We start from the raw sequence: 22,851 nt of genomic DNA, 5'->3' as shown, positions 1-22,851 counted from the left end.
TGGGAGCTGAGTGAGCTAGAAACAAAGGCATGTGTCATCGAAATGGGTGTGCAACAACTGCACACAGTGGCCTAGAACACAGCGTGTGTGGCCTCTAAGGGAGCCTGTGAGGGCCAGGGAGCCCCTCACAAAGACAGTGGCCCCAGTGTGGCCAAGGCCCCACCCTTCCCTCCTCAGCCTGTTGCTAAACAGTAGGGCTCTGGCCCAATATCTTAGTCCTTTTTCTGTTACTTATAACAGAGCTCCTGAAACTGGGTAATTTATAAAGAAAAGAAATTTACTTCTTACAGTTATGGAGGCTGAAAAGTCCCAGTATTAAGGACTGCATCTGGTGAGGGCCTTCTTGCTGACGGGGGCTCTGGAGAGTCCGGAGGTGGTGCAGAGCATCATGTGGCGAGGGGGCTGAGTACACTACCACGGGTCTCATTTACTCTTCTTATAAAGCTTCTGGTCCCACTCCCATGGTGACTCATTAATCCATCAACCCATCAATCCATTAAACCATCAATCCATTAATCTACCTATGGAATAATTGATCCGTGAGGGCAGAACTCTCATGACCCAATTGCCTCTTAATGGTTGGGTCACCTCTCAAGACTGCCACATTGTGGATTAAATTTCAACATGAGTTTTGGAGGGGACAAATATTCAAACCATAGCACCCAGGGAGCCCTGGAAATGGTGCAAGGCCTTGGGCTTTGTGTGTCCCTCCTGTGGGGGAAGGGCCCAGGCCAGGGGAGGCCTCATGGGGAAACCAGTGGCAGCAGCAGCCCCTTCCCAGGTCCACTGGAGTTGGCCACCCCATTCCTGCTGGCAGGGCCTCTGGACACAGCCCTGGGGGAGCTCAGAGACAAATGGCCCAAGACACACCCACACTCACACATTCACACACACAACACTCACACACTCATGTACACATGCACACTCTCCCACTCATATACGCACACACTCATGCACACTCACAGTCACACACGCACGAAGGTGGGAGGCAGCACAAGGCCCAAGGCCTGGCTGAGCTGGTGTGGGCTTCAGTCTTTGGCCCAGGTCAGGGTGAAAGAGTAGATGTTCTTCAAGTTGTCAGTGCCAGAATTTAGCACCCCCTACACAGTGCACCCTCTTCACCTTACACCCCATGTAGCCCCTCACTCCTATCACCACTGGGAGGTACCCAGGCTCTGTGGGCACTCTCATCTGATCTTCTTATGCCACTTGGCAACAGGGAAACAAAGGCTTGGAGACGGAGTGGTTCGAGATCAGACAGCTGCAGGCTCCCAGAGAAAATGGTCCAATGAAGCAGAGAAACTCCAACAAATCAGAAAGTAACAAAATACATTTATTTCAAAACCATGACTGCCCAGCTCACCAAAGTCCCATAAAACCTGTGACTGCATTGCACCAGGGGCTCTGTTGGCATGGAGCCTGAAGACCCAGCGTCTTGCCAGACTGAGACCGAAGGCGGTGCCTGGGCAGGGCCAGCCGCATGGGAGAGCAGAGGAGGCCCGATGGCAGTGGAAGGCAGCTCCCAGCTGGCTCCCGGGATGGCCCCATCGTGAGGCCAGCCAAGGGAGGGCTTTCGTCCTTGGCCACACCTGTCCTTGCCAGGGTGGGCCAGGTGGGGAGGGCACAGGCTCGGGCGACACCGACACTGTTGTCAGCATTCTGTTCTGATGCACCATGAACAGGTTCAGGGGCAGGGCTGACCCCCCAAAATGGCCTTTAAAAGCCTAAAACCCTGGTTACCAAGTCCTTGCCCATCTACGGGGCCTGGAGAGGTGCCTGTCAGCTGGAGCAAGTGGAGGAAGCAGGCCTCAAGCGACAGGCCGAAGCAGGCACACGCATACAGGGCCACGGGAGATGGGCTGCCCCCAAGCCCGGCCAAGTGTGCCCTGCACCCGCTGGGCCAGCGGCCAGGTGAGTGCACGCAGTGGCTCTTGAAGAGGGGTCCTGGGGCCAGCAGCACCTGCATTCCCCGGGGTTCCTGTCGGAAAGGCACTTGCCCCGTGTGGCCACAGGCCCTCCAGGACCGCTAGTGCAGCCGCAGGTAGGAAGGGGTGGAGTAGTTGAAGAGCAGGAAGTCCATTTTGTAGAGGTCGAAGAGGCGCCGTTGGTAGAAGGGGCTGATGTCCCGGAAGAGGCGCACTGCCAGGTCGCGGGAGGCGGCGGCTCCCCGGGGCCGCGGTGGTCCGGGGAAGCTCAGGCCGGGTGCGCCGGCCAGGCCCAGCACGAAGGCCGCGTCCTCCGCCAGCGTCTCGAACTTGCCCACGATGTCGTAGCGGAGGCGGCACGGGTGGCAGAGCGCGTGCGCACGCTCCCAGTGCTCGTTGAAGGGCTCGTCGCGCCGCGTGCGCGGGTCCAGCAGATAAGCCAGGAACTCTGTGAAGCGCACGTCGTGGCCGCGGGCCCGGGCGTCCGGGAGCGCGCGTGGCCGCAGGCGCTGAACGATACGTGTGCCGTAGCGCCTCTGGAAGGCAGCGCTGTAGGGGCGCGCGAGCTTGTTGCGGTAGGCCGACGCCAAGCGCTCGAAGGGCTCTCGCACGAACAGAAAGGCCAAGTAGGCACGTAGGCGCCGGTTGATCTCAGCGGGGCTGAAGTCTGCCAGCGAGGGCAGGCGGCCGGGCGCGTGCGCCTCGTGCGCGGGGATGGCGCGCGGGTCGCCGCGGGTTTGGCCGCTCAGCGCCAGCAGCACGCGCTTCCAATTGGTGCACGCCACCTTGGGCACGTAGCAGTAGAGCAGGCCATGCGCGTCGTCCACCAGCACGTGCCGCAGGTCCTCTGGTTGCAGCAGGCGCTGCCGGCGTGTGTGGCGGCTACAGGCGCTGCTCAGCAGGTCGCGCCGCTGCCGGTGCACCTCCGCCAGGGTAGAGCGCGGGTCCTGCGGGCGACAGGGGACGAGACAAGGGGACGCGTCAGGGCAGCGCGGGCTCCCTGACTCTGGCTTTGCCCCGGCGGGATGCGCCCGAGAATTGGGAGCAGGAGCTGGGTCGGGCACCCAAATTTGAACCCCAGGGCTGCCACTGATCACTGTGTGGTTTAGGGCCCGGGCATCTGTCCTGGGCCCGGATTTGGGAGAAACAGATTCTGACCTTGCTGAGGCTGGGAGAAGGACGCGCTGGGTATGTATGCTGTGGGGCACTCAGAGGAGGAGTGATAAGGAATTGTGGCATCAGAGTGCACTCCGTGTGAGTACGGGCACACATGGACTCGTCGCTGTTTACTAAAAGCAGGATGCTGCGTAAGAAGCAGCGCTGTTTAATTCCACACCCAACTGAAAACTGCAGCTGCTTGTGGGCTGTCGGGCTGCTTTGCCTCAATAATAAATGGGCTGATTCTGTACTTACCAGTCAGCACTCTCCTTTGCACCTTCACTCCTTTTATTCCCCCAGCAAATTCTTATCTCAGAGCTGGGGCAGGAAGCCTGCCCCTTCTGAGCCTGTCCCTCCTATGAGAAGGAACACCGACTGGCTTTAACCTAGCACCTGCTGCGGGCCAGCAGCCTCATCGCTCTCCGAATTAGGTCCGCAGCCCCTCGCAGCCTCAGCCATGCAGAGACCCAGGCCAGCGCGCTTCCATGCTTCCAGCTCCCCTTTCTTCAGATCCCTCCTGCCCCACCTGGGGTTCTTACCTCCAAGATTAACACCCCTGCCTATGATTTTTTGTGTAAGAGTTCATAAAAGAAAGTGTTTTAACTTCTTAAAATTACATTAAGAGCCTTCAGGATATAATTAAAAAGACAATAATGAATTGCTGAGGATGTGAAGAAAGTGGAGCTTTCACGCATTGCTGGTGGGAGTGTAAAGGGGTGCCGTTAGCTGTGGAAAGCAGTTTGGCAGTTCCTCAAAACCAGTAAACATGTGACTCAGCAATTCTGGTCCTAGGCATATTCTCAAGGGAACTAAAAACATACGTCATGCAAAAACTCGTACATGAAGTTCATAGCAGCAGTATTCACATTAGCCAGAAAACCCAAGTGTGCAGTGCTGAGTAGGCAAATATATGCAGCCATCCATGCAATGGAATATGACTCAGCCATGAAAAGGAATGCGGTGCTGACACATGCCGCCACATGGGCTGACCTGGAGGATGTTATGCCAAGCGAATAGGACAATCACAAAAGGACCAGTGCCAAACAGTCCCACCTAGTGAGGTCCCTAGAGCAGTCACATCCAGAGAGAACAAAACTAGAACCTGAGTGAACTGTAGAGGACTGCTGATAGACACTGGGCTGCTGATAGACACTGGGCTGCTGATAGACACTGGGCTGCTTTTGAGGGTGATCACAATGTTTGAAAATTAGATAATGGTGATAGTTACAAAGCCTTGTAAAAATGCTGAAAACCAATTGTAGGGTTTGAAAGAGTGAGTTGTATGGTATGTAAGTTCTCAGTTAAGAAAAAAGCCTTCAGGGTGTTTCCATTTCAGAGGAGGCCAAGGCAGCCTTTGGGGGAACACCAGAGCCAGGGCCTGCTTGGGAGGGTCTGATGCCAGTGGGGTGGGAATGCGCGTCTGTGGTGTGCGTGTGTGGTACACGTGTGTGGTGTGTGCCTGTGGTGCATGATGTCTCTGGTGTGTGGAGTGCATGTGTGGAGTGCATGTGTGGTGTGCATATGTTGTGTGTGTGGCCTGCATGGGTGGCATTTGTGTGTGTGGCATGGTTAGTATTGGCATATGTGTGTCAATGTGTGTGTATTGGTGTATTGTGGTGCATGTATGGGTGTGTGTTATTGGTGTGTGTGTGTTTATTATCATGTGGTTTGTGTTGTATGTTATTTATGGAGTTATTATTGGTTGATGAATGTTTGTGTGGTGTGTTTGTGTTTGTGTATGGTGTGTGTTGGTATGCATGTGGTGCGTGCATGTGGTGCACACTTTTGGTAGGTGGTGTGTGTGTGTATGTGGTGTGTGTGGTGCACACCTGTGGTGCATGGTGTGTGTGTGTTGTGAGATTGTGTCTGGTGTGTGTGGTGTTTGTGTGTGTGTGGTGTGTGTATGGGGGGTGTGTGTGTGTAATGTGAGTTGTGTGTGGCGTATGTGGTGTGTGTGTGGAGTGTGTGTTGTGTGGGTGTGTCTGTGGTTTGTGGGAATGTGTGGCGTTTGTGGTGTATTAATGTAGGTAATACTTGTGAGTTATGTAGGTATAGATGTGGTGTGTAGGGGGTCTTGGGGTGCATGTGTGGTTTGGGGTATGTGTGTGTGTGTGTGATGTGGCGTGTGTGTGTGGTGTGTCTGTGGTGTGGGTGTTTGTGTGTGATGTGTGTGGGGTGTGTGTGGTATGTGTGTTTGTGGTGTGTGGTGTCTGTGGTGTGTCCGTGGTGTGTGGCGTGTGTGTGTGCTGTGTGGTGTGGAGTGTGTGTGGTGTGTGGTTGGGTGTGTGTGTGTGGTGTGTGTGTGGTATGTGTGTTTGTGGTGTGTGGTGTCCGTGGTGTGTGTGGCGTGTGTGTGCTGTGTGGTGTGGAGTGTGTGTGTGTGGTGTGTGTGGTTGGGTGTGTGTGGTGTGTGTGGGGTAGTGTGGGAGGTTGTGTGTGTGGTATGTGTGTGGTATGTGTGGTGTATGTGTGAGGTGTGTGGTGTCTGTGGTGTGTGCCATGTGTATGATGTGGGGGGTGTGTGGTGTGTATGGTGTTATGTGCTGTGGGGTATGTGTGTGCTGTGTGTGGTGTGGAGTGTGTGTGTGGTGTGTGTGGTTGGCGGGTTTGTGTTGTGTGGGGTGGTGTGTGTCGTGTGGGGTGTGTGTGTGGTATGTGTGCAGTGTGTGTGGTGTATATATGTGGTGTGTGTGTGATGTCTTATTGGTGTGTGTGTGCAGTGTGTGTGGTGTGTGTATGGTGTGGGGTATGTGGGGTGTGTGGTATGGGGTGCGTATGTGTGTGGTGTGTGTGCAGTGTGTGTGGTGTGTTTGTGGTGTGTGTGTGTGTCCGTGTACACTCCTGCACCCTGCACTGTACTCTGACCACAGCAAAACTATCAGACGTCATAAGATCACTAAGTGAAACAAAGAGGGCAGAACAGGGCTTCACACTGATGTTGAAAAAGGGAAATATAAACCGTTTCACAAAGGGTGGGTGGGGGGAGACTTATTCTTTTAGAGATCTGTTCAGACTTAGTCACAGAATCCACAAGCCTGGGACTGGCTTCACAATCATCCCAGGTGGGCATAGGTGGTGGGAAGGCGATGCTTCCTTGAACCCTACTTCTTGCATACGTTTAAATTTTTCAAAATGAAAAGAGGCAGACAGACATAGGACAGACATGCCTGTAGGTGAGATTCTGAAGAAGTTACCATAAGCACACGGCAAACCAGTGTACACTACTTACACTTACACACCTAGAGCATGTCTGGAAGGACACCCAGGAACCTGGTGGCCTCTGAGGGGACAGGTGCTGGACAAGGAGACCTACTCTTCACTGTACCTAACCTTCTGTAGTGTCAAATGCCATGTCACGTGCTTACATTTAACAAATCTCACCATTTTGAGAAATGGTGAACCCTGAGGGCATCATGCTAAGTGAAATAAGACAATCACTTAGCCACCCTCACCATGGGAGGGCTGCCAGGTCCAGCCATGCTGTGGGGGTCTGGGGACACCTGGGAGACCCTGTTTCCACTGTCAGGGCTGACCTCAGAAGCCTAGCTCCACCTGGTGCCAGGAGAGGCTGTCCTCCCGGGGCCCACAGTCAAGGTCTGCTTTCAGCTTTTAGATGACCCAACACATTTCTTGTGGCAGGGAATGTTGGCCATCCGGCCACCTGTCAGTCTTCCTCCTTCCTTGCCAGCAGACCCCGGCTGTGTCAGGGCATGAGCCCAGCCTCGGGGAGCCGGATCTTCAGCTTCGTGTGCTGTTGCTGAAGCACTGGGTCCGGGGGTTCCGGGGGGATGTGGCCTGGTTCTGCCTGAGGTGATATCAGGGGAAGTTAGCCAGATGGCTCCCAAGAAAGACTCCCTTAGGGTGAAAAGTCAGGGGAAACCCTTACCCCACCACTCATTTTCTGCCTGGGATGCCCTCCTGTGAGGTGTCTGCAGCCCTGGCAGTCTCTTACAGTCAGGAGGCCAGCTCTGTAACAGAAGTCAACATCCAGAGGACGATGGTGCACGCTGGCTGCTGCTGAACCCTGGGCTGCTGGTCTCCGAGCAGCTCAAGAGTGAGCACTAATTGTCCTCATGGCTGGAAGCAGCTTGGGCTGCCACTGCTGTTGCTCATAGGTCCATGAATACCCATTTTACAGAAGACAAAACTGAGGCTCAGGGGAAATGAGTTGCCTGAGGTCACACAGCGCTCAGTGGGGAAGCCAGGGCTCCAACTCAGGCCCCTTGGGACTCTAAAGCTGGACCTATGTCCACTGTCCAGGGCTGCACCTACAGCTCCCGTCCTCACTCCTCCCCATGCCTGTTTCCTTGTCTGTAAACAGGGGCAATAACGGCCCCACCTTATGGGTTGCCGTAATGAGTCCACAGAACTAAAGGGCCTGGCACGAGATCAGCACTTGTTGGCCAGATGGTTTTTATTACTTTCTCCAGCCGCAAGGTGCTAAGCCTCCAGGGACTTGACACCCAATGGTCACAGGGTCCTCAGGCCGTGAAGGGCCATCTGCCCCTGAGAAGCCACCAGAGCTAGTGGAACCCAGTGCCCACTGAGTGCCTGTCCTACCGTCAGCCTGCTGTGTGGCCCAGGGCCAGTCAGTCACTCTCTCTGTGAAGGAAGGCCTCCCTACCTGCTCGTAGGCTTGGGCCAGATGAGCTCCACAAGCCCCTTCGGCTCAGCCCTCAGGATCTGGTGAGCACCACCTACCCAACACCACCCTGATCTTTCTCTACACAGCAGTCCAAGGGATACCCCAAAAGTGAAAATCTGATGCTGTCCTTCCTGGCTTAAAACCTTTCATGGCTCAGCTGGGCGCAGTGGCTCACGCCTGTAATCCCAGCACTTTCGGAGGCCGAGGCGGGCGGATCACGAAGTCAGGAAATCGAGACCATCCTGGCTAACACGGTGAAACCCCGTCTCTACCAAAAATACAAAAAATTAGCCGGGCGCGGTGGCGGGCGCCTGTAGTCCCAGCTACTCGGAAGGCTGAGGCAGGAGAATGGCTCAAACCCGGGAGGCGGAGCTTGCAGTGAGCTTGCAGATTGCTGCACTCCAGCCTGGGAGACAGAGCAAGACTCTGTCTCCGGGGGAAAAAAAAATCACCTCCATGACTCCCTGCTACCCTTGCACACATGCAGGGCCTGCGTGCTGCCCCCACTTCTCCAGGCTCCCCTAGTGCTCCCTCTCCTGTCCTCCACTCCCCACCAGACCTTTGGCACAGCTATTCCCTCTGCCTGTGGTGCTCGGCCCCTCCTGTCTGCCTGTTGACTCTTGCTCTTCAGTCTCAGCTCCAATGTCGCTTCCTTGGAGAGGAGTTCCTCTCCCGCTTCTAAACTAGGACCCTCTCAGGAGAGCTCTTGTTGCACCTCGTACTCCCCTTTAGAGCAGAATTAGTTAAGTATTAGTGTGGGTGGTGATCGGATGACATCTTCCCCTGCTGAACTGGTGGCTCCACTAGGGGAGGGACCTGGCTGACCTGCTTGCTGCTGGATCTCAGCATCCTGAACACAGTCTGCATGCAGTGGGTGCTCAATACATGCTGTCTGAATAAGTACTTCTGCGTGTGTGTGTGTGTGTGTGTGTGTGTGTGTGAGAGAGAGAGAGAGAGACAACCAGAGTGTGGGGTTCTTGGTGGTGGGGTACAGTTGTATGTGTGTGTTTGGGGTTGTGCATGGTCCCTACAGGCCCCCAGCTGAAGCTGGGTGTGTGGGCCAGCGAACCGCCTGGTCCATCTGCTTGAGAATCACACCGGGGCTGGGGGTCCCTGCACACCTCCCCACTGCAGCATGCACTGAGATTTGGTCTCCCACTAGACTGTGAACTTCCTGAGGGCAGGTACAGGGTCTGTTTTGACTCTTTTTTATCTGCAACACAAAGAACTGTGCCTGGCCTCAGATTGTTGATGGATGGGAAGATAGGTAGGTAGAGACCCCAGGTCTCTCATCTTACCCCCAAGATTTGCCCTTGTCAGTGCTCTCTGACAAAGCCTGGGTTTGGGGAGGACGCCCTTCCATGCCCCAGTGTGGGGTCCAGTCTCATGCCAACAGGTCTGCACTGTTGCTGTCAGGCTCCTGGCTGGGATGGAGGGGGGCATGCCTGGGTTGAGGGTCTGTCCACCTACCTGGTCCAGGTCATAGAGCTTCTGCAGGGGGCTTCTCCTCTCCCCACCAAGCCAGCTGGAGCCCAGGGCTCTGTTTCCAAATACTGTGGGCATAAGGAGAGAGGCATAGCCACCACATCAGAGGGACTTGTGTGGAACTGGGGGGTTGGCCAACCCATCTAGGCAAATTTGACCCACCTCTGGCACTCAATTTCCTTCCCGGGTCTTGCCTACCTCCTAGGGGCACGGTGGAATGGGGAACGGCAGGGGGTACTAACGGGGCAGAATTACACCAGGGTAGTGTCTTGTGTCATTCCCACTCCCATGTCCTACCCTCCAAAGTTGGAGGGTACCAAGCAAGAGGGGACAAGTGGGAAGGTGATACCCAGCCCACCAACCCTCTAGGAAAGGCCAGATCACTCAACCTCACCCACTGCCATCTGCCCTGGCCTCATGCCCCACCCCTGTGGGGCTCACCAGGCTGGCTGGCTGCCCAGCACCCCCAGATCCTGTGTATGGGCAGCCAGAAAGGTTTGGGCAACAGTGGAGATGGCACAGTAGGTTGCAGCCTCTCAGTGCCACCTTGCTAGGCTGGGTGACCCACTGTGGATGCCTGTGGCAGCAGTGCTTCCCCATCAGGGAATATGCTGCTTCGCATGGAAGGAGGTTCAGTCATCTCCAGATGAGGAGAGGGATGACGTCTGTCTGTCTCCCGACTGAGGAAAGTGATGCTGTCTGTCTGTCTGTCTCCCGGCCGAGGACAGGGATGCTGTCTGTCTACTGGCTGGGGACAGGGATGCTGTCTGTCTGTCTCCCGGCCGAGGACAGGGATGCCGTCTGTCTACTGGCTGGGGACAGGGATGCTGCTGTCTGTCTGTCTCCCAGCTGGGGACAGGGATGCTATCTGTCTCCTGGCTGGGGACAGGGATGCTGTCTGTCTGTCTGTCTCCCAGCTGAGGACAGCGATGCTGTCTATCTGTCTCCCAGCTGAGGACAAGGATGCTGTCTGTGTGTCTGTCTCCCGGCTGAGGACAGGGATGCTGTCTGTCTGTCTCCTGGCTGAGGACAGGGATGCTCTCTATCTGTCTCCTTGCTACAATCCTCAGTTTTCCTAGAACTATTGTAAGTAAAAATCTGTTTACCTATAAGTGTATTCCGTTACTTAAAATCTTTTTAAGGAATATCTTTTTAAGCATAGTCAATTAATATTAATATGTTCTCAGTAATATAGCCAATATATATGGTCATATGCTTCTGGATCCCATTTTCATGAATATGATGATGATGCATATTAATAAACCAATAAGGTGTAAGGTGATCTTTGAAAAGATCTCAAAAACTGGCAAGGCTTTTGCTAGACTGACCAAGGAGAAAATAGAAAAGACTCAAATTACTAAAAACAGGAAAGAAAGAGGGGATATTACTACTGACCTTAAAGAAACAAGAAAGGATTACAAGAGAACTATGAACACACGTAGCCTAACAAATGAGAAAACATGTAAGAAATAGACAAATTCCTAGAAAGACAGAAATACCTGAAATTGACTCAAGAAGAAATATAAAATCTCAGCAGACCCACAAGTCAAGATGTTGAATTACTAATAAAAAAAAAAAAAAAAAAATCCCACAAACAAAAGCCCAGGATCAGAGGGTTTCACTGGTAAATTTTACTAAATGTTTAAAGAATTAACACCAACCTTTCATAAACTCTTCCAAAAAACAGAAGAGGAGAGAACACTTCCTAACTCATTACATGAGGCCAGTATTATCTAGATGCCCAAACCACACAAAGACATCACAAGAAAAGGGAACTACAGAACCATGCCCTTTATGAATATAAGTGCAAAGTTCTCAAGAAATACAGGCAAACCAAAAATAACATCCTGTGAAAAAGTTTATTTTCCATGACCAAGTAGAATGGATCCCAGGAATACAAGATTGGCTAAATATACACAAATCAATCAATGTAATACACTATATTAATAGAATCAAGAAAAAAGCCCACACGCTTATCAAGAAATGCAGAAAAAGCATTGGACAAAATCCAATACCCTTCTTCATCACAAAACACACTGAACAGCTTAAGAATAGAAGGAAACTTTGCCAAACTGGTAAAGGGCATCAACGAAAAACCCTCAGATAATAGTGAAAGACTGGCAGCTTTCTCCCTAAGATCAGGAACAAGGAAAGAGTGCCTGCTTTTGCCACTTCTATTAATTGTATGGGAGGTTTTATCCAGGGTAATTGGTCAGGGAAAATAAATGAAAGGCATTCAGGTTGGAAAGTAAGAAGTAAAACTATGTCTATTCATAGATGACATAACCCTATATATATAGAAAACCCTAAAGAATTCACAAACCATAAGAGCTAATAAATGGGTTCAGCAAGGTTGTAGGATACAATATTAATATACAAAAGTCAATTATATTTCTATATACTAGCAATGAATAATCAAACAATATCAAAAATAATAAAGTAATAAAGAAGAAGTTGATAACAAAGGAAGTATAAGACCTGTACACTGAAAACTATGAGACACCATTGAAAGAAATTAAAGACCCAAATGAATGGAAAGACATTTCAGGTTTGTGGATTGGAATACTTAACGTTGTAAAGATGGCAATACTCCCCAAAGTCATTTACAGATTCTTTGCAATTCCTGTCAAAATCCCAGCTGCCTTTTTTGCCAAAATTGACAGCTGATCTTTAAATTCATGTGGAAATTGAAGGGATTCAGAATATCCAAAACAATCTTGAAAAAGAACAAAGTTAGAGGATTCACATTTCCTGATACCACAACTTTACTATATGGCTACAATAATCAAGACTGTGTGGTGCTGGCTAGGAGAGACATATAGATGAATGAAATAGCATTGAAAGTTCAGAAACAAACCCTTACATTTATGGTCAGTTGATTTTTGATGAGGGTGCCAAGACAATGCAATAGGGAAAGGACAGTCTACAATAAGTGGTGCTGAGACAGCTGGATATTCGCATGCAAAAGAATGAAGTTGTACCCCTTCTTCATACCACAAAGAAAAACTAACTCAAAATGGATCATAGTGCTAAACACTGAAGTTAAAACTATGAAACTCTTAAGTGAAAACACTGACATAAATCTCCATGACCTTGGATTAGGTGATGATTTATTAGATACGATGCCAAAAGCACAAAGCAACAAAAATTTAAAAAACAGATAAATTAGACTATATCAATATTAAAAACATTTGTGCTTCAAAGCACACTATCAAGAAGGTGAAATGACAATCCACAGTTGGAAGAAAATATTTGCAAATAATCTCTCTGATAAGGAACTAGTACCCATAACATATGGAGAACTCTTACAATGGAACAACAAAAGACAGCCCAATTTTTTAAGTGGGCAAAGAATCTGAACAGACATTTCTCCAAAGATATACATACGGCAATAAGCACATGAAAAGGTGCGCAACATCACTAGCCATTAGTGAAATAGAAATCAACACCATGAGGATGGTTATTTTAAAAGACAGTAAATAACAAGGATGTGGAGAAATTGGAGCCCTCATATATTGCTGGTGGGGATATAAAGTGGCGCATCCATGAGGGAAAACAGTTTGGCAGTTTCTTAAAAAGCTAAGCTTAGAATTACCATACAACCCAGCAATTCCTCTCCTGAGTATGTTCCTAGAACTGAAAACTTGTTCACACAAAAACTTGTACACAAATGTTCCCATTGGCGTTATTCGTGATAGCCCCAAAATGGAAACCACCCAAATCCATCAGCTGATGAATGGATAATGAAAACGCGGTATATCCTTAACATGGGCTATTAATTGACCATAAAAGGAATGAAGGACTGACTCATGCTTCTGTGTGGCTGAACCTTGTAAACGTTATGTTAAGTGAAAGAAGCCAGACATAAAAGGTCACCTAAGACACGATTCCATTTATATGAAATAGCTGTCTTAATATGTCCGTAAGAGTTCATAAAAACATTGAATATTCATAAGAAGAATATGTTCAAGAATTCAGGAACATGTGAGAAGAGAAGAATAAATGCTTCTGTGATCCTTGGCCTTCAACCAAATGAAGAGTCTATAAATGTCACTAAGAAGAATCTATTCACTTGAGACAAACTTCTGGCACACTAGTAAACTTGGGAAATCTGAGAAACTGGTCTGTTGGCAAACTGACCTAGAGCAGTGGTTCCCAAACTTCAGCTTGTGTGAGGCCCATTAAACTCAAGAGTCCCTGGCCCCACCTCTGGAGTTTCTGGTCCAGCAGGTTGTGGAGCGGGGCCCAAGAATCTGCATTACCAGCAGCTCCAGGTGAGGCTGCGGCTGCTGGTCTGGGAGCGTGCTTTGAACCGGCTGCACCGGTGCAGTGCCCAGCAGGCAGAACATGGTCTGTGCTGAATAAACAGAGGTTCATGGAAGGAACAGTTGGCAGCTGGACGGGCCTTGCACTGGCCTCCAGAACCCTGCTGCATGTACCTAAATCCCATCGTCCAGAACCCTGCTGCGTGTACCTGAAGCCCACTGTCCAGGGTCCTGCTGCCCCCTGCCTGCCTCAGGCCCCCTCTGCGCCCCAGGCCATATCCTGTAAGGCCCAGGAACAAGGGCCAGACTCCAGTGACCAGGGCATGCAGAGGAGGCTGAGGCCCTCGGAGGTTCAGGACTGCCTGTGTCTCCAGGCCACTGACCAGCCCAGCATTTGACCTTGCATCTCCAGACAGTCAGGGATCTAAACTGCCGGACACGTCCCAGGAACGACACCGTCATCAGAAAAGGAGCTGACAGGCTGACAGGAGAGGGCAGCAATGCTGGCTAGTCATGCAGGTGCGGGGAGACCCAGGCTGGGTCTGGCCTGAGTCTAGCAGCAGCCATGGGGAGCTCCGCTGGTGCCACACCAGGCAGGACAGAGCCAGGCACCCCATGAGAGGAGGCCTGACCTTCTCGCCACGTTGCAGATGAGACGTGTCCCTTTCCTGGGGACTGTGGCTGGGGACTGAGGAAGAACTGGTGTTCAGCAGCCTGTGTTCTGTGGGCAGGGGGTGGAGGGGCAGTCACAGTGACTAACAAGCAGACCCAGGCCTGTCTCCGCCCCAGGGTCCTGCTACTCGGAGGCTCCCAGTCTTCTGGAAACGCCAGCCCTTGCATAAGACCTCTCATTTCCTGGCCAAACCACAGCCTGCAGGAAAGTAGGTACCATAACAGACCCCAGGGGCCAGTGGGTAGAAAGGAAAAGGGAGCAGGCACCAGAGAGAGGCCCAGAATAGCTGCGGCCAGTGATTACAGGGCTGGGCCACCTCCACCCAGCCCCACCCTGCCCCGAGGAGCCTGGGCCCTGCAGACAGGCAGGCTGCCATGGAGGGACAGATGGGCACAGGAGGTCAGAAGGGGGCTATCTTGTGGATCCCTGGGTCCAACCCTGACTTGGCTAGCTGGGGACTGGCCCCAAACAGGGCCACAATGGGGCATCCACTTCCTCCACCCCATCATCCCAAACCCCCTTGCCTGTGTCCTCTGTACCCCAGCCCCTCCACTGGGCCCTAGGTCCCAGGTTCCCTGCCACCCCCTGCCAAGGGGACAGTGGAGCAGACAGGAGAGGGAGAGCCAGGCAGTGTAGCCCAGAAGGCCAATCCCAGAGCGGCACAGGGAAAGCCACGCGGTGACTGCTTAGAAAAAGGAAACAAAACCAGCAGGACGTTAGGGAGACAGGGGAGAGAAGGGGGAGAGGACGATGGGAGGGGAGGAGGGACGGGAGGAGTGCCAAAAACAGTAACAGAGACAGGGAAACAGTGATGGATGACAGGGCCTGAGGCTGGGAGAAAGAGGAGGAAGAGACAGAAGGAGACAGAGCGTGGTGGGGGGTGCAGGTGCTTAGTGCACAGTGTCAGGTGCTTAGTGCACACTGACATACTTATCCCTGTCATGTGGAAACCATCATTATCCGACTTGATGGGGGGAAACTGAGGCAAAGAAATTTTCCCGAGGCCTCACAGCTTCCTTGCTGTGCCAGAAATAGAATTTGACCCCAGGCCACCGGTGCCAGCGTCTGCACCCTTAACATCCATGCTGTCCTGCCTCTGGGTGCTCCCTCATCCTGACCTTGACACCTGTCCCCCCTCACGGCACCCGTAGGCCAGTGGGCCCCACTTCACTGACCCACGAGGAAATACCAGCCCAGGGAGGGAGAGCAGAGAGAGCTGCTCGAGGCCACATGATTGCTGCACAAAGGACACCTGCACACATCATGTTGCAAGGCCTCCTCTGCCAATCAAGATACCGGGCGAAACACCACACTGGAAACCTACAACAGAAGCACGACCATCATCCTCGGCATGCCCACCACCCTCCACACGCCCACCTCAGCCAAAGCAGGGCTCACGCCCTGTGCAGGGTGAGGGCACAGCCATCATGTGTTTGGAGACTTCCCAGTCAAACAAGCAGAGATGATGACACCCGGCTTCTGGTTAATAAGTTCCAGCAGGTCACAGTGTTGCAAGAGCAGACAAGCAGGGCAGCCAGGCCCCAGCAATCTCCCACCAGCAGGCATGGGCTCCCACATGGCCTCCGAGGGCCTCTGCCCTGCCCCATTCCTTCCCCCAGGGGCCTTCTGGGGTGACCTGCATGTCTCAGAGTTAGGGACATTCCTTCTGGGGATCAGGCCCAAGGGAGGGACACGGACAAGCCCTTCGCGTATTATAAGAAGCAATTCTGTTGTTTAGGGGGAGAGAACTAGAGATCTCTCCATGTGTATTTAGTTCATACTCCATTTGCGGAACTCCACAGACCATCTGGAATGGAACCCCAGTCTGCCCAGATCCTCCGTGGGCACAGTGCCGTCAGCTGTGCCTCCAGAACCCTCCGGATCCCCACTTCCACCTTCCCTGCCCCCAGCCAGCCCCGGGTAGGCCCCAGGGCTCTCCCTGGGACAATTACTAAGACTGGAAAGAGACACCTCACCTGTTTCCTATTTCTCCTCGCCCCACCTGGGTGATCTCTAAACCCATGGGGCTTCCCACTACTTACAGCAAACCCTGGTTCCCATCCAGGCCCACCAGTACACCACCACCCTTCCCAGTTCACCACTCGGCTCCAGCCACAGCAGTCTTTATTGCTGAAATATTTTGATTTCTGTGTAGGTTGACCCCTCTGGAAGGTCAGTTCTACAGGGAAGGAGAGTTTTTGCTTTTCTGTAACCCCTGTGCCTTGCCCAGTGCTAGTGACTATTTATTTAAAGACCGATGCCCTCTGACAGCCATAGGAAGAACACCCCAGACCCTAGCATCCCATTCAAGGCTATTCATGACTGAGCCCCAACTTAGAGTATCTTCCTGCCTCCCATCCCACCATTCTCTCTCGAGGACCCAGAGCCCCACCCACAGCACATCCCTTCACACCCCAGGCCATTTCACTCCTCCATGCTTTTCTCTGTGCCATTCCTTCTGCTTGCAGTTTCCTCTCCTCATTTTCCTACCTGTTAAACTCCTATGCAGCTTTCAAAGCCCAACACAAGTGCCCCTGCCCTGTAGAATGGAAAGAAAAAGGATTTGGGGTTTCAGCTGGGATTTAAATCCTGGTCCCATACTTCCTGACTTGAGCAAGCAACTTCCTTTCTCTTGATCTTTTCTCCTCTGCAAAACAGGATTACCAGTTCCTGTTCTGCAGAGCTGCCCAGCTGCCAGCTTGCCTCTTCTCACGGTACTCTCTGGACATCCTCTGAACTTGGGACACTCCAGCAGTACCTGAAGATGGACAGCAGCACGGAGAGCATCTACCAATTTGGCCCCAGCAGCCTCTCCCACTCCTTCTGCCCACCCACCAGAGGAGGAAGCCTGCCAGGCCTTCAGCCCATGTGATTCCGATAGGCTCCCCTCCGCCTCCGCCACCTGCTAGGATAGGCATGTGGCCTACGCCTGTCCAGTCACAGCCTCCCAGCCCTTCCTGCCACCTGACTGGCTCTGAGATGGGCACTTGAGACCCAGACCAGGCCAATGGACGCCTCCCTGGGACTTTGGCTGGAATCAGTGGCAAAGGAGCCCTCTCTGGCTTTGGGTTGGAGTTGCTGAACTGTGCAGCTGAGAGTGAGGCTATGGCAGAGAAAAGCTAAACTACAGCTGGAGGTGTGATCTGAACCCCAAGATCTATGCCTGTCCGAGGCAGAGGCACCTGGCCTTTTCAGTCACAGGCACAGACCCACTCCCTCCCAGCTGCAGGGAGTCTGAATTGGGTTGGGTTTGTCCTCACCGAGGCTACCACTGTGTGCCATCGGGTGGCCCACGGTCTTAGCTTCCTTGCCTGCCTAGGGGTGAGCAGGGGCTGGGATGGGATGCAGAGGCCCGCCTGGCTCCAAGAGGAACACCTGTGACTCCAAACACTGGGACAGATGCTCAGCCCTGCGGCCGTGGGAGTGGAATGGGGGAAAGGGGCTAGTGCCAACACTGCTCTCTCCAGTGTCTCAGAGGCAGAAGACATAGAGCTGAGATCTTGGATTTTCCTATTAAAAATGTAAGCTCCTCGAGGCAGGGGGATTTCTAAGTTTTGTTCCCCACTGTCTCTCAGCACCTAGACATATGCTTGGCATGAGCAGGCAACCAACAGGTCTGTGGTCCGTGGTGTGCCAGCCACGGGAAGCATGGCCACCATGCCCAGGCAAGAACACAGAGGGAGCCAAGGGGCCGCAGGAGACCCAGGGGTCTGCCGCTGGGCGCTGCCGCTGGGCACTGGGGGTGAGGGTGGGGTGATGAGGGCAGTGGTGCTCTGGGCAGCTGCCCCACCTTTCTGGAATCTCCTCCTCCCTGGGACCCTAGGCATGAGGCCAGTGCTGGTGGTGGAGCCCTGAGGCTGAGGCTGTGGGTGTGGAGGGGCTGCCGCACACCTCCCCCTACTAGAATGTCTCTGAGCTCCCTGGGGCAGCAAGATCCCCAGGCCTGAGCCAGTAGCCCTTCAGTGGCCCCTTGCCCAACTTATGACAGCACCTCTTGCTCTGGAGAAGGAGGGGACGGTGCTGGGCCTGCCCTTCAGGGAGAAGGGGCTGAAATTCCTCCTGGGTTCTGGAGCCCTCATTCCCAGGCCAGAAGCCCTCACAGGGCACAGACCACATCCCTTCCAACTCAGGCATGGCTGCAGAGACACTGCAGGCCCTCGTGAGGCCATTTCCAGAGGCCAAGGGCAGGAGATGCCCCTCCAGCAGGACTACCCTGGCAGGAAAAGACCTTTCCCAGCTGAGTGCCCTCCCTGCATGCCACCTGCAGGCCCACAAGCATGGTCTCAGCCAAAACTTCAGCTCAGGGCTTGGGAGGGAGAAAAGCCAGTGGGAGAGGCCGGATAGGTTGGTCTGGTTAACTCTTGCTCGCCCAGGGTCACTCACAAAGCATGATGGCTGGAAACAGGCCATGGGAGAGGTACAAGAGAGCCTGACAGAAACAGAGAGAGATTCTGAGACGCTGGGTGAGAAGGTCATGGCAAAGGGTAGGACAGGCCAGGTGCAGAGCCCAGCCTGCACAGAGGCTGGGAAGGGAGGTTTGGAGCCACCCTCCTAACACCTGCTGTCTCTTCCCAGGCTCTGCAGGAGAGGGAGCGAGGTCAGAAGGAACAAAGCCCAGAAGGTGACTAGTACCTTGGTTTGTTTCTCATCCCTCAAACCCGGGTAGAGTAGGTGACCGGAGAGAGAGACCCCACAGAGACATGGGGACACAGACACTCCATGCGGTCACTCAAAGATGTATGCTCCTTTGCAGACACTCCCCAGGACCCAGGCGCTCAGGTGTCCTCTAACATCCCACACTGAGCCCTGAGGGGCCAGTAGCCACCAAGCCCTGCCCTGTCTTAGTACTGGGTAAACATCTGTCTACTGAATGACTGGGTGGACAGAGGCTGTGGCAGCCACAGACACTGAGTCCACACCCCAGACTGCCAGGAGACTGTCTGCTCTACACCGCTAGCCAGCTCACAGAAGGGGTGGTGGGGGTGTTGGAAGGAGAGACCCCAGCCCTATCCCATGGGCTTGGGGAGGCATCCAGGTTTGACCTGCTGTGTTCTGGGCACACAAAGGGGAGGGGGCAGTATGAGGGGCAGGGGGAGTGGGCAGAGGCCTCCCCAAGTCCTGATATCCTCAAGTCTTGGGCCACTCCCACCCCCACTGCCCAACATCCCAGCCCACCCTGGACCTAGTTACTTACTCCCTGGGACTGTGTCTGCCAGGGTCCAAGGGTGGGGCCCAGGATTCTCAGAGCCCGCACTGGGGGTGGGGAGGTAGACTGAGACGTCCCACCTGGCACACATACCACATACAAGGAAAGGCAAACAGCCCTGAAGTCAGGAGGCCGGGGTGCTGGCTGGGCCCCTCCAGCCCCAAGGAGATTGTGTAGCCAGCATGTTGCCACCACACCCGTCTCCCTACCTCTCTGGCCTGCTTCGGTTTGTGTGAAATGGGTTGATGGGAGGCTTCACATGAGCTGAGGAGAGACTCAGAGCACAGACTCAGCACCGGTGGAGCCCAGGGCACTCAGCTCTGCAGAGTCATGACTAGTTGCCTCAGTTTCCCCAGCCAGACCACGAGGTGGGTGCACAGGAGTCCCAAACCTTACCCGGTGTGGATTTCAGGGTGGAGCAGGGAGTGGCACCCACTGCACAGTAGGACAACCGAGGGACCCGACCGAGTGGCCCAAGCTTCCCCTCCTATGCTCATGGGCCGAGCAGCGCTCACGTCCAGGGGCTCCCGGCTGCCCAGGGGAAGGGGGCGAAGGTAAGGGAGACGGCCTTCCTGGATTGGCCAAATGCCCTCTACTCCCCACAACTTACCCCGGTCTCCAGGCACGGGCTGTGGGACCCAAATAGTCACTGCTCTGGGAGTGGGGAGATAACTCCGGAGAAGGAGCAAGAGCCTTTGCTCGTGGGGGCGTCTAGGGCCTTTCTGTGCCCCACCAGCGCCCCTGCCCGCCACTCCTAGCCCCAGCCAGGAAGGAGACGGCAGGTGTCCCCGCCGCTGTGGAGGGGTCAGGCCGCGTTGGGAAGCGTTTGCTTGCGGTTGCGCGGCTGGGCCGGCGAGCACTCACCCGGACTCAGGGTGCGGGGCGCGGCGCACAGGAGCAGGAGCGCGGCGCCTAGACAGGCGGCAGCCAGCACGCGCTGCCGCCAGCAGCGCCTCCCCATGCTGTGCCGGGCGCGCGGCGGCGGACAGTCCGCTGGGTCCGGCTGGGGGCAGAGGCGCCCTGGCCCAGGACCCGGCCCCGGCAGCGCAGCGCCTACCAAGACGCGCGGCGCAGCGCAGGGCAGGGGAGCACAGCAACTGGACCGCAGCCCCAGGAGCCCCTGCGAGTCGCTGGGGACTGAGTAGACGGGACAGAGTGGGGCGGCAGGCCCAGTCTTCTTTTCGTGCCTGCACCCTCACCTGATAGAATGGGGCCGAAGTCCAGGGCGCGAGGGCGGAGACTGATTGGGGAAGCCCCTCGCCCCTAGGCTCCGCCCCTAGCGTTTGCCCCGGGGTGCCGTTATCCACCCAAGGCCAAGAGGTATTGTCGCGTTGGCGTGCCCCACCCCGGGCGGTGTCCCCTTGCCATTTTGCTGCCTTAGATGCCAGGGGCCCAAGGGCTGATCCGAGATGAACCAAGGAGCCTAGTAGAGCGTTGCCCTGTCCATGGTTCTCTGGGACCCCTGCCCTCAGTAGGAGGCCTAACAGTGTCCCTCCTTCCCCGACCCAAAGCTTGCTTTCCCTGTACCCTTGCTTTTCTCTGGGGTTTCCAGGTCCTGCCTGAATCTAGCTCGTGCAGATGGCGCTAGCCTCTGGACAGAGAGGGAGTGTCTCAGCTTACATCCCCCGGGGAATGGAGCTTGTTGTGCCTCAGCGTGTCACCCACAACTTCTCTGGGCACCATGTGAGCACTGAGGACTTGCCAGGGACTGTGTGTGTGTGTGTGTGTGTGTGTGTGTGTTGGGGGGTGGAGGAGGGGAGGTGAGAGTAAAGTCCAGCCTTTGAAAGACACACACATTCAGCTAGCCCTGTGAGTGGGAGCCCACGCCTAACCGTAGGGTCTTGCTGCCCGGAAGTCAGGCTAGCAGGGAACCAGAGGGTGCAGCTGGCACTGTGTGTGCGAATGAGTGTGTTGGAGACAACATTTAGCAGTGTGAGTGCATGGGATAGGGTACTGCGTTAAACTCCAGGTTTTTTGGAGTTTTTTTTGTATAAATGTAAGGGACACAAGTGCAGTTTTGTTACATGAATATATTATACAGTGGTGAGGTCTGGGTTTTCTGTGTAACCATCACCTAAATAATGTCCATTGTACCCATTAAATAATTCCTTATCCCTCCCACCCCACTCACTCTCCTACCCTTCCAAGTCTCCAGTGTCTATTATTCCACACTCTAAGCTCCAGTTGTTAAACTGCTTTTGAAAAATCTGGTGACTCCAAACCCACCTGGTACCACTTACTGCTGTGGGAGATTAGGAAAGTCACCGCACCTCTCTATGCCCCATTTCCCTGTACAGGGGGGTAATCCTAAACCTCACTGCTGTGAAGATTAAATGAGATACAGGAAATGTTTGCAACAGTGCCTGGCACTCAGTGAGTGCCAGGTAAGTATTTGATGTTAGTAATTAACTTGTTTATGGTTACTGCCTGTTTCTGGCAAATGACTGGTTTCTGTTACAGTTGTGAAATAAAAATTTCTTCCTATTACATTTATTTAAGTTGTGGAAGATCTATTTAAGGAAGAATATTAAGCAAATAATAGTTCTGCTGATTCTGAGATACAGCTTTAAATGGTGATGATGGTCTCAAAGGACAGAGAGGTGGGAGTCCCCATTCACAGTAAGCCAGAGCTTCTTATCATGACTTTCCTGGCCTTGGGGAGCCTCCAGCCCACCCCCAGACTGGCCCGAGACCCAGGGATTCCAGGTCATCTGCATTCCCTGCCAGACCTAACTCGCATCCAAAGATGCCTTCCAAATTTCCCCAGACCGGCATTCCCTGGCCCCACTGCCTGTCTGGAATCCTCGGCGCTCCTTGCCCTTATGTGCTGCCACCTGGTGGTCAAAGTTGGGAATAACATCTCAGCCCTTCATCCGGAGATGTCCCTGGAGATGGGGTCCCTGGAGAGAGGAAGAGATGGTCTTGGGTCTTGGGATGGGAGGGTGCAGATGCCTGGCTAGACGCCTGGGGCCTTGAGAGCTTCCCTGCGAAGACGCTCTCTCCCAGGGACTCGCATTCATTCATTCATTCGACAGATACAGAACACCCACTCCGTGCTGAGGTCCGCGTGGAGAGGGTGAGACCCCTGCAGTGTCTGCCCTCACAGCATTTCCATTACAGATGGGAAGCACGGAAAATCCGGAAAAAGAGAGAGCGCGGTGAATGCTGCTGTGAAGAAAACAGCAGGTACCAGGATGGGAAGCGTGTCCGGTGTAAGGAGGGTGCTGGGGCAGGCCTCGGGGAGGTGGCATTGGAGCAGAGATGTGACTCCAGGAAGCAGAAGCCAGCAGGTACCATTGCAAAGGCCCTGAGGTGATGTTCCAGTTGCTGTTGCTAGGTAACAAACTGCCCTAAAATTTGGCCGCTTAAGACAACCATTTAAATTTTGCTCACAATTTTGTGTATCGGGAATTGGGGCATGGGCTTGGCTAAGTATTTCTCATGGAAGTCTCAGGCTGCTGCAGTCAGAATGCAGCTGGCACTGCATCACTGGG

The 22,851-nt window shown here is 53.7% G+C and overlaps 1 protein-coding gene across 1 annotated transcript; it reads right to left on the bottom strand.

Annotated features, from left to right (window-relative positions):
* Window positions 1-1,312: 1,312 nt before the first annotated feature.
* On the bottom strand, window positions 1,313-21,431 carry CHST13 (carbohydrate sulfotransferase 13). Its single transcript, XM_003894051.5, has 3 exons — window positions 20,222-21,431; window positions 9,199-9,281; window positions 1,313-2,872 (listed from the first exon to the last, which is right to left on the bottom strand). Exons 1-3 carry the CDS (start codon window positions 20,316-20,318, stop codon window positions 2,027-2,029), a joined length of 1,026 nt encoding a protein of 341 aa, XP_003894100.2. The 5' UTR covers window positions 20,319-21,431; the 3' UTR covers window positions 1,313-2,026.
* Between the last annotated feature and the right edge of the window lie 1,420 nt (window positions 21,432-22,851).

The sequence above is a fragment of the Papio anubis genome, chromosome 2 (genome assembly GCF_008728515.1).
Source record: "Papio anubis isolate 15944 chromosome 2, Panubis1.0, whole genome shotgun sequence".
Taxonomy (NCBI): domain Eukaryota; kingdom Metazoa; phylum Chordata; class Mammalia; order Primates; family Cercopithecidae; genus Papio; species Papio anubis.
This window is presented reverse-complemented; position numbering and strand designations above follow the sequence as displayed.